Here is a 12243-nt window from a genome sequence, read left to right as displayed (position 1 = left end):
CCTGCACCAGGTTTGTTAAGATGCAGTCTTTTGGACATCACAAAATGAGCACTGAACAACTCTGCGCTTGGGATATGGCTGTGAATGTGTGTTGTTGTTGTTGTTTAGTCATTTAGTCATGTCTGACTCTTCGTGACCCCATGGACCAGAGCATGCCAGGCACGTCTGTCTTCCACTGACTCCCACAGTTTGGTCAAACTCATGCTGGTAGCTTCAAGAACACTGTCCAACCATCTCGTCCTCTGTCGTCCCCTTCTCCTTGTGCCCTCCATCTTTCCCAACATCAGGGTCTTTTCCAGGGAGTCTTCTCTTCTCAGGAGGTGGCCAAAGTATTGGAGCCTCAGCTTCGCGATCTGTCCTTCCAGTGAGCACTCAGGGCTGATTTCCTTAAGAATGGAGAGGTTTGAACTTCTTGCAGTCCATGGGACTCTCAAGAGTCTCCTCCAGCACCATAATTCAAAAGCATCAATTCTTCGGCGATCAGCCGTCTTTATGGTCCAGCTTTCACTTCCATACATCACTACTGAGAAAACCATAGTTTTTTCCTATATGGACAATTGTTGGCAAGGTGATGTCTCTACTTTTTAAGATGCTATCTAGCTTTTCTCCCAAGAAGCTGGCGTCTTTTAATTTCATGACTGCTGTCACCATCTGCAGCAATCATGGAGCTCAAGAAAGTAAAATCTCTCACTGCCTCCATTTCTTCCCCTTCTATTTGCCAGGAGGTGATGGGACCAGTGGCCATTATCTTAAGTTTTATTGATGTTGAGCTTCAGACCATATTTTGCGCTCTCCTCTTTCACCCTCAATAAAAGGTTCTTTAATTCCTCCTCACTTTAGCTACTGTTTATAAAAGTCACACCAAATGGCTACAGCATTATGAGACAAATGGAACATGTAAATCCACATTATAACATCTTATTACATCATATATGGTACCACATATGTTGGGTTCTGCAGGATATTTCACAGCTTGTTGATAAAGATACCTTTGTTCAGCATGTGATTGTTATACCGGCCTACACTGTAACCCGTCTCCAACATTTTTGTGACCCATGCAATGCTGACTTATTGCTTCATTGCACATCTAGCAGTAGTTGACTTCTGCCTGTACTGCTGATAGCCACTGCTTATCCTGCATCTGTTTGTATGGCCACCATCACACCACAAAGTGTGGTACTGCACTGATGCAGCACACTTTGTGCCCAGTAGTTCATAAGCATAGCTTTCCGTTACTGCTGTCTCCTGTTCTCGGAAAATACATCAGTTTAAATTAACATGCTTGTGAGTCAATTTATTGGTTGACATCACAAATTTGCTACCTTCAAAGGAAATTGCCTAGGAAATATTCTTCTTCTCCCCAAGTCTGGCTCCAGAGTGTGGAGTTCACTGTGTTCCAGAACCACAACAAAGGGCACGCTGTCAGTATTGGCTATTCCAAGCAACTCATATATTAGGTAACTTTTTTGAAACTGGCATGGTATGATTTTGAAAGTGGCATGGTATGCTAGAAATCTCAATTTGGCCGTCTGGCCCAGAGCCTTTGCTTTCTTAATGGCTCATTACTTTTCCTTTGTTTTCTTAATGGCTTATCTCCTAGGCGATTGATTACCTCTTGAGGAAACTAGCCTGTCTTTAGCTTTTAGCTTTTAACATTTGCTGGGTCCGGGGATTAAGTGCCTAGCACCCACAAACTCATAACATAAACTCATAACAATAAACTTCTTTTGTCTTAATGACTTTCCTGTTTCCTTTTGCCCAGTTGTATTTAGTGCTAATTAACACAGCCATTTCTTGTCATTAGGTGCTTTTCAGATAAGTTATGTCTTTTTGGAATTGCATGTGCAGCTTAATGCCTGCAAAAGGGATTCAGCATATGGCCATTTATTCTTACAACACTTGCCTAAAAAACACAAGATTTGTCGGGTTTCTATACAGATACTTATGAGGTTAAAAGAAAAAGGGTGTTCCAGGTATTGTGCCTCAGTTCCGTGTTAGGTGTAAAAATAAAGCCTACAAAAATCCTGACCTTTGAAACACTAGACTTCCTGAATCTCTATCCTGGCTTTCATTTGCTGCCTACACGTCAAGATAAAGGAATAAACAAATGCCACGAATGTTGCAGTACATCAAACCGAGTTGCTTAAGGCTCTGAAGGGCATATGCTACTAGTTTTATCAGATTGAAGAGTCGAGTTATTATATAAACAGCATCACATTGATGCCTAGCAGTAGACAGTTGTAAAAGAAGATCGTGCAATGGAGCTTGCTTGCAGAAACGAATGGAATTTCATCCTCAGGATTCAGTTCGGTGACATGCCATCATAACAAAGCACACCACAGAATGATTTTTATATGGGCAGGAGGGGAAGTAAGGCAATATTGTTTTCTACCCAGTCTCCTTCATACTTTTTGGATTATGGCCACTTCTGTAACCCAAAGATTATCAACTTGTCATTATCAGTTTGTCATTTAATAATCTGAATCATTGGGGTTTCTTCAAGCCTATTGGTCAGCCCTTTTGTATTAATCCCTATGACGGGGTGAGCTCCCGTTGCTTGGTCCCTGCTCCTGCCAACCTAGCAGTTTGAAAGCACGTCAAAGTGCAAGTAGATAAATAGGTACCGCTCTGGCGGGAAGGTAAACGGCGTTTCCGTGCGCTGCTCTGGTTCGCCAGATGCGGCTTAGTCATGCTGGCCACAAGCTGTACACCGGCTCCCTCGGCCAATAAAGCAAGATGAGCGCTGCAACCCCAGAGTCGGTCACGACTGGACCTGATGGTCTGGGGTCCCTTTACCTTAGCACTTGGATGGTTGGTTGTAGGGGTTGGCCATTCACATTGGGCTGATCCCAGAGCTTCAGAGCTTTGTAGGTATCATAGCAGCTGCTCAAACCCCAATATGTGCCTTCAAAGATGTCGCTGCTGCCTTCAGAAAACCAGTGGGGGTCAGCACTGTTTTGTGGGGCTGTGGCACAGCATTTATTCCTCCTGCTTTGGACACTTGCCCCCTATGTCCTTTAAGACACCAAGTAAGGAGACACCCAAAGCTTCAGAAAACCAGGTGCAAAGAGAAGACTTGCCTGAAGCAGAACAATGCAAAGCAGCACCCCACCCTGAAGAACTGAACAGCACGTGGCATTTGCAGGAACAAACTTGCCATGGCTCTTCCTTAAATACCATCATTTAGGCAAGATGTTAATCACTGTAGTTGCTCATATGCCTTACCCTATTTCAGATAAAATGTGGGGGGAAATCCAGTCAAATCAAGGAGAAGGGGAACTCTTCTGAAAACAGTAGTAAGGGAAACATTTATGTTTTTCTGGTGGGATTTTATGCAACTGTGCTCAGTTAGGAAGAGCTGTCAAAACTGCTAGTTAGATGTCAGTTGACAAAAAATTATTAAGAAAATTGTTTGTGTTTCCAGTTCCAGAGCTTTGCAAGAATTGCTTTAAGGCAGCACCTTATTATCTTGGCTTCTCCAGTTTTAGGCCTGCGTTGTTACTGTTCCTCTTTTTCTTTCTTTCGTTTTTGCTTCTTTGACTCAGCCAGTTTGACGTTTTAAAAGATTACTAAATTGCTACTTTTTTTTCATTTTGGTCATATATTAACTTTTTTGAAACTGGCACGGTATGATTTATATGCTAGAAATCTCAACTTGGCCGCAGATGGTTTTCATTTTAGTGGAAAAGGAGGACGAAGTGACTAATATTGGTGTGTTTCTGGGGGGGAAATATATTGTTTTCCAGTTTAACCTTATTTAATTTCCTTTGCTGTCAGATCAGAGCAAATTTTTCAAATGTGCTCGCCAGTCTGCGCCGGGGCTGTGTACCTGTATAGCTTTCAAACTGTGATTTTCACGTTCAGAGCTCGAGTGTATCAATAAAGCGACCACTCAGGCAAGGACGCAAGATGCACTTTGGTCCTGTCCTTTTTCAGAGCAACCTTATCAATCATCCCTCAGTTTTTGATTTCACCAAAGGAAGTTGAGGGTGATGCATGTCAAGCAGTTGGGTTAGCCGTTTGCCAGGACCACTCCAGCAAATGACATCCTGTCACTGCTGACCCAGAGATGCGTAGGAAATTCAATTCCTTTGTTGTTGTCTGCAAATGGATTTTGACAAGACTTCTTTTAACTAGTGCTCAAGAGGAAAGATGGATTTCCTTCACTGGCCAGGCATATTCTGAACTTTTCAAACAGGGCCTTAACACATCCCTAAAAAAACCAGATTCACAAAACTACAAAACCCCTGTAAATTCTAGGTTCCCCCAACAGTTTAAATAGTGTTGCTGCTGTTTTCATCTGTGGCAAAGAACATAAGCTTTATTGCTTGTGTGTGCTGTAAGGAATATTAAATCCTAGGGATTCTGAATGAATTTAATGTTATACAGTGGTGCCTCGCAAGACGAAAATAATCCGTTCCGCGAGTCTCTTCGTCTAGCGGTTTTTTCGTCTTGCGAAGCAACCCTATTAGCAGCTTAGCGGATTAGCGCTATTAGCGGTTTAGCGGCTATTAAAGGCTTAGCGGCTTAGCGGCTAAAAGGCTATTAGCGGCTTAGCGGCTTAGAAAAAGGGGGGGAGCGAAAAAAAATCGCAAGACTTGCAAGACGTTTTCGTCTTGCAAAGCAAGCCCATAGGGAAATTCGTCTTGCGAAGCGCATCGAAAAACGGAAAACCCTTTCGTCTAGCAGGTTTTCCGTCTTGCGAGGCATTCGTCTTGCGGGGCACCACTGTATATGGGTGTAGTAGGAAGCATTATTGTAGATAATTATTGCAGCTTGAACTTTACTTGCTTGGACATTTAGTCGGTTTTGTAAGGCTCAACATAATGTGAGGTGCACTGGGAAACTCACTAAAGCAGAGATCGGTGCAAGAAACACCTGCAGATTATAATGCTACGTTTTACCTGGCTGTGAAAAAGCAAGCTCTCAGCTATGCTGTTACAGACAATGGCTTCTCTCCAGTTCAGAACAACCGTTGGTAGAAATGCAGACTTAAAAGTACTGGTAGAAATAATACAGTTGTACCTTGGATCCCAAACGCCTTGCAAGTAGAACATTTTGGCTCCCGAATGCTGCAAACCCAGATGTGAGTATTCTGGTTTGCAAATGTTCTTTGGAACCCGAACATCCGACGGGGCTTCCGCGGCTTCCAGTTGGCTGCAGGAGCTTCCTGCAGCCAATCAGATGCTGCGCTTTGGTTTCCGAACATTTTGGAAGTTGAATGGACTTCCGGAACGGATTCTGTTCAACTTCCAAGGTACGACTGTAATTAGTATTCTGATTCTTCATATTGGCGGGCATGCATACTATACCTAGATTTAAATCTAGAGCTTTTCAATGTATTGCTCATGTTGTAAATACTTCAAAACATTGGTTCTTAACCAGCTAGAGATATAGGACAAAGAGTTCTCCGTTTTTTTCACACGTTCATTTTCATATGCTTCATATGTTCACATGCATGTTGTGTTTGTAAAATCTATCCAAACCCTCAATTTCCCCACCTCCTTTCATTATTCTCTGATTCTTTCTGTGAACTGGAGGCAGAAAATTAATCCATCCTCAGAGAGCTGGTTTTGTCAGTTGCAAACCCAACTTTCCTTTTCTTCAGAGTACTTTGTACCACGTAAGGTTTAAAACAGTGCAGGTATTGGAAATCATGATTTAAAAAAAGAAAACTTTTAGTTAATGTGCTGTTGACTTCAAAGATTTGCAATAGATTATGAGAACAGTGCAAGTGAGCTACGTTCCCTGTTAATATGTCACAACCAGAAGAGCAATTATGGCTCCTCTTTGAATTGCCCAAAGCCATTAATTTTTTTTATAATTTTGATAACTTTAAATTAAACCAGGATTTATGCTACATACCCTGAAAACCCGAGCCCCTACGATGTGAGATGGTGCAGAAAACGTTAGAATGACATCTCTCTGCTGAAATATTGCCTATCACATGAACACCAGGCTAGAGTTAAAGAGTACAGGTCTATTAAAATAGCTTCCAATAAGGTTTTTAAATGGCTACAATATCACTCTTGCCTTAATTAACGCTTGAGCAAAGTTGCTCAGCCCAGTCAATAAAGAAGCAGGTCTGAGTTTTCGCAGGCTTACTCGTTCTTCTTTTCTCTTCCTCTCAGGGGTGTTTGAATTGGAAGGTTAAAGCTTTGAACTAAGCATAGCTCACACCGTATGGATCTGGTTTGGCTGTCTAAAGGGCATAATTATGTGGGACAAACCAAAAGGGCAGTGCTGCTGTCACCTTTTCAAATGTTGGGTCAGACGCTCTGTGCAGCAGCAGCAGCTTTGAGCCTCAAATAAAAGTTTGAAACAAGTCCACGTTTGGCGCTACAACCTCTTTGTAGATTGTCAGCCGTCTTTGTAAGTGGATAGAACGCTTTAAAAAGAAAAGTTGCCATAAAACAAAAGAGGCAGCGAGGAAAAACTAGCAAAGCTGACGTTGCATGTCAGAGGAATTGAAGAACATCCAGCTATAGACATCCCTAATTCATTTATTGATTAATCTGATAAATCCATCCTCATTCCAAGGCGATATGGATCTTTTCAAAGAATTGTAGAGTTGGAAGAGACCACGGGGGTCCCCTGTATTGGGAAAATTTTAATATCTAATGTTTTACAATTTTTGACATATTGTAAGCCGCGGGGTATAATAATACAGTGGTACCTCGAGGAGACTCTTGAGAGTCCCGTGGACTGCAAGAAGATCAAACCTCTCCATTCTTAAGGAAATCAGCCCTGAGTGCTCACTGGAAGGACCTATCGTGAAGCTGAGGCTCCAATACTTTGGCCACCTCATGAGAAGAGAAGTCTCCCTGGAAAAGACCCTGATGTTGGGAAAGATGGAGGGCACAAGGAGAAGGGGACAACAGAGGACGAGATGGGTGGATAGTGTTCTCGAAGCTACCAGCATGAGTTTGACCAAACTGCGGGAGGCAGTGGAAGACAGGAGTGCCTGACGTGCTCTGGTCCAAGGGGTCACAAAGAGTCGGACACGACTAAACGACTAAACAACAACAATCTCGGGTTACAAACACTTTGGGTTACAGACTCCGCTAACCCAGAAATAGTACCTCGGGTAAAAAACTACCTCAGGATGAGAACAGAAATTGTGCAGCGGCTGCGCGGCGGCAGCGGGAGGTCCCATTAGCTAAAGTGGTGCTTCAGGTTAAGAACAGGTTCAGGTTAAGAACAGACCTCCAGAACAAATTAAGTTCATAACCCAAGGTATAATCATCATCATCATCATAGTTGTTGTCCAACCCCTTTCCCCAAAAATGGTGTTTGAACCCATGACTCTCAGATTAACCGTCTCATGCTCAACCAGCTATGCCATCCCTTCAGAACATAGGGTCCCCCCCAAAAAATAGGTAGTAGTATATATCCAAAGAAAATTGAGACAAAACACCGGTCTATAATATTTAAAACGTTGGTGTTGTAAATACATCTTCTGAGTAAGACATTGGTGCATTTTCCTAAGTTGTTTATAATGCTTCTTGCAAGGAGGGTGGGATAAAAATCCTTTAAATAAATAATAAATAAATCAAACTGTTATTGCAGTTTAGCCACTTTAACTCTCTATCCAGCTATACCCATTTTTGAAATGCCCGCTGCACAGCTGCTGCATCCAATGTTTGTGTTTTCGTTGTCTTATAGAGGGAATGAGCATGAAACAGAGGAGACCTTGCTCTGTGAACTAGTCATAACTCAGGCTGACACATCTGTTCACTGATTTAAATGACTGTTTTGTCTGTTGACATTCATTTTACAGGGATTTTGTTGTGCATCTCAAAGCAAAACGTTGGTATGGAGGTTAGTACAGTCAGTAAAAAAAAAAAGACCAATAAAATAGCTTTTCGCTTTGCTTAACATTTTGAAGTATTTGCGTAATAAACCTCTGAGAACTTTAGCAGTATTTAGACACGTCAGTCATGTTTACATGGAAAAACTTCACCTGAAGATGAAATTTCTACTTTATTGGGGAAAGCTGCTCAAAATAAATTTGATGCTCCATGTAACTCTCTGAACTGTGCATTTTTCAAAGGATACTTTAGTAAATAGATTATTTTCTCCCCTGAGTCCACAATTACAGTGTGCAGTGTCACTGGGATACAGCAAGGCTGTTATTATCCAGTCTGTTACCGAGGAAGCCTGATCCTTTTTACTGTACATAATATTTCCATCACCACTGCTTACATTTCACGTCTTCATTTACTCTCCATCATACGTTTTATGTGCATTTGGGCATTTCACATGCTTTCGTTTTCCACTCAGATATTACATTGTTTTCACCAGGAGTTTGAGATACGTTTTGCATAAATTCTCCTCATGCCATGACAGTTGGTCACTTGCAATTCTTAAGGTATTATTTATAGTGAATTTTACACACTATTCGGGACTCCACAAAAAGTATCAGGGAGCAAATGCACAAATGATAGGCACATCTGTACTTTCTGGTATATCCTCTATAATCTACCCATAGTAAAATGCCCACGTATCTGGAATCTCTGTATCTTTCTGTAGGGCAGATTTTCAAATTCCCTCTTCAAATGTTAGAGTTACTGGATTCCTACAGTGCTCAAAGCTACCCATATCAAGGGGGCAATGATGAGAGATGAAAAAATGTCTGAACTTCTTCTAAATTTAGCTATAATAAAGAGAGAACAGGTCTTGATATTGCAAAAGCTGAACTCATGGAATTGCTGGTCATTTACTGATATTTCCCAAGCACTTGTAACCCAAGCTTGAAGCATTGGAAGAGAAATGCAGGACATTATCATAGGGCCAGACTAGATGTGGTGTTTTGGGGGGGGGGGGTTTAGTGGGATCACCATAAAGATGCTAGAACATTTTGAAGTGTATAAAATCCACAGGATATTGTAAAGTTGGAAGATAGGTAACTGGTGGATAGTAGACATAAAAATTTCATTCTACCAATAAAAAAAAACCCTGAATGCAACTTTTACATCAATTTCTTTTCAGAAACAGTGTTCAAAATTTGCACATTTTGCACCTGGCAATCAGCCACAAGACAAAATGAAGATGCCTGGGCGCCAGGATAGTGCCTGATATCTCCACCATCCTCGTATCTTGACTGTTTTCACACACTAACAACACATCCATTAGAATTCTATCCATGTTGTTTTATCTTCACAATCAGAACAAAATTCAAGAACTGAAAAGTCATATTGAAAAATAGTGACTTTTCAAGCCATCCGGCCCTAAAATGGCAACTAGGTGTTCTGTTTCATTGACTGTAATTCTTTAATGAGCCATTTATATCTGAGTTTCTAACACTGTTAAGAAGTACTGCAAACCTTCGTGTACTTCACATTGTTAGATATTTTGCATCTTTATATACCTCACAAAACTCAAACATTGTGACTTTTCAATACTGTATTCATTATTACTGTATTCTTTATCTTCTGAGGTAAATGTTTTAAAGTTGACAAAGCTATATTTACCTCAGAAGATAAACAATACAGTAAAGATGAATACAGATGGAGCTATTAAAATAAAACATGAAAAATCTCATTTTATGGCTCAGAATGTTGTTTTGACAAAGTGGCAAACACTTCTTTCATGTACATTTTTTGGTGAAAATAGCACAAAAAAAGAGTTAATCAAAGGATTTCTAAGGTAAAAGGCAGGTTGGGCATTCCAAATATTAAACCATATTACACCCAATGTACTTGATAAAATTCATCTATATAGTGGACAATAAGTATTTACTAAGATTCTATTTAGTGATTTATATGGTTAACCAAGCAGAAGAGGAGGCCTAAGCAAGAATCGAACAATGCGTTTTCAAAGGGCAGTAGAGATTGCCAAGACAATGATCTTTCACAAATGGAGGGCCCAAAGGAGACCAGCTAGCGATAACAGGTCTCGCAACTTCTTGAGTCATGCAGACAATGAGAAAGCAGCTTATTTTGAAAGGGAGACTCTTAATAAGTCTGAACATATCTGGCACAACTTCCTCCACCTCTTGTCAAAGGTGTGTGATTACCCAAGACAACTGTCAGAGACACTCTGAAAATATATATTCCCCTATTCCCCCTCTGTTTTTGTTAATTTAGTTAGTCTTATGTGATTTGAGCATCTAGAGGTTGGGATTCTGGGACACTGGCAATACATTTGAAGGTGTTCCAGTTTTATGGGGAATAGAAAAGTGTTGAGAAAGGAAAATGTTCCACTAATTCTGGGCCACATGTTTTGAAGTATGAGTTATTGTATTGTTTTATTTAAAATAATAAACAATGAGCAGAATACATTGATAAAGAATTGAAGAGAAGACCCATTTACAGTGGTACCTCGGGTTACATACGCTTCAGTTTACATACGCTTCAGGTTACAGACTCCGCTAACCCAGAAATAGTGCTTCAGGTTAAGAACTTTGCTTCAGGATGAGAACAGAAATCGTGCTCCAGCGGCGCGGCGGCAGCAGGAGGCCCCATTAGCTAAAGTGGTGCTTCAGGTTAAGAACAGTTTCAGGTTAAGAACGGACCTCCGGAACGAATTAAGTACTTAACCCGAGGTACCACTGTATATCCGTGGATAGGAGTTCATTGATTTCAGTGGTTTGTTAGTTGGATATATAACATGCAATACATTTGTTAGTAGAAAATTGGGAAATGTTTAGAAAGAAGATAAATTTTTAATCAATGTTTAAGATTTTAGTCAAGATGAATAGTTTTAAAGGTTTTGTATTTCAGTTGGTATGATTCTCTTAATTTTCTAGTGATTTGTAAAGCTTCTCTAAGTGCAGTATTCACTGCATAACAGTTGTGATTCTGTTTTTCTCTCCCTCCACAGGAATACCTCAGAAATTTCTTTGCTGTGATGCTCAACTCTCCATCGTCACCACTGCATGTAAACAAAGAGGGCCTGGCCCTTTCAAAACATGCTATCTGTGAGTTCTCATCGTTCTTCAAGAAAGGTGTTTTTGACTACAGCAGCCATGGCACAAGTTAACCATTGGGAGCCTCACTTTCCAGCCGAAGAATACACTTTATCTTGTCTTCCTTGCTGCTCCATGAACTCAGCAACAAAATTGGGTTGCCATTCCTGGAAAATTTCCACCCAAACGATTGACTGTTGAAAACAGCATTTTTAATGGTTCTTCTGCCTAGTTCTGGGTTCTACTTTAAAAGTTTTCTACTTTACATTGGTCTGAGAAACAATGCAAGTTTCACACACGGTTGAGACCACTTGATGGCCAAAGGTCTTTGCACATGTTCTCTGCAATACAGAGAGATACAGCCTTCCATTACTGTTTCCAAGTTATTTTGATTATGTTTTCAGCAGGCAGACAAGCTTATTTATATCTTAAGCAGGTTTCCTGTTCCGCTTAAAAAAAATACTGGCATGATGCCTTGTTTATCTCAAGAACTGCACTTTATCTATTTGATCATAGCATTTTCTTCCGCATATTACCTTAAATTTGAATGTTTACAAAATATAATCTACCGAGAACTGGACATCATTGTAATCCGAAGACTTGAGATTTTGAGTGAATCATTTGCCATTAATTCAAAAGAAAAGGAAGCAACAGCTGTTTTTGGAGGGGGGAATGAGTTCAGCTTCTTTTCACATTTTCTAATTATATGGATTGTTACTGTATATTATGTATCATATTGTGCTCACGGCTAGGCATAAAAGAAATGCAGCATGGAATCTTACTTTTTAAACTTATTTTCCCCCATAAAGGTATAATGCTATCATTGACTGATCCTTAGTTGCAAGAATAAGAATTTAGACTATTTCAATGCGCTTTAAGATTTACTCAGGGCTTATTTAGAATTGCACATGTATAGAGGCAGCAATATCCATTTTGTAGAAGTACAAATTGAAAAAAAATATTATGACCTACAATGGAGGCATGTACATACTCTGTATATAATAAAGATTTTAAAAAGCAAAACCACCGACTGTAACTATCTTCAAGGTACTGCTAAACTCATTTGTGAGCGCTCTCTTTCTCTCTGTATCTTCAAGTACAATAAAGATTCTCCATTTCATCAAAACTGAGCCTTAAAGATTTCTTAGTATTAGGCAGAAGAAGTTAATCTTGATTTTATTGTTGCAAAAGGCAGGGATTCTGTGTGTAGGATTTTCATAGACTTTTATTCCATAGCTGTATTAGTGCTAATAATAGGAGTTCTGTTCAGAAGGAAATTGGGCTGTCTAAGTCAGTTTCCAGGGTAACTTCTCCCATTAGGATGGAGCTACAAA

General features: G+C 40.3%; 1 protein-coding gene across 5 annotated transcripts in view; it reads left to right on the top strand.

Annotated features, from left to right (window-relative positions):
• Window positions 1–12035, top strand: part of LOC310703264 (kinesin-like protein KIF16B) — a 97692-nt gene extending 85657 nt beyond the window's left edge. For all 5 annotated transcript variants that reach the window (XM_083495429.1, XM_083495430.1, XM_083495432.1 and 2 more), the window contains one exon: window positions 10825–12035. In XM_083495429.1, coding sequence (XP_083351555.1) covers window positions 10825–10983 — 159 coding nt within the window. In that variant the 3' untranslated portion in view covers window positions 10984–12035. The remainder of the gene's footprint in view (window positions 1–10824) is intronic.
• Window positions 12036–12243: the final 208 nt, after the last annotated feature.

The sequence above is a fragment of the Podarcis liolepis genome (genome assembly GCF_965112155.1).
Source record: "Podarcis liolepis genome assembly, chromosome: 3".
NCBI classification, from domain to species: domain Eukaryota; kingdom Metazoa; phylum Chordata; class Lepidosauria; order Squamata; family Lacertidae; genus Podarcis; species Podarcis liolepis.
This window is presented reverse-complemented; position numbering and strand designations above follow the sequence as displayed.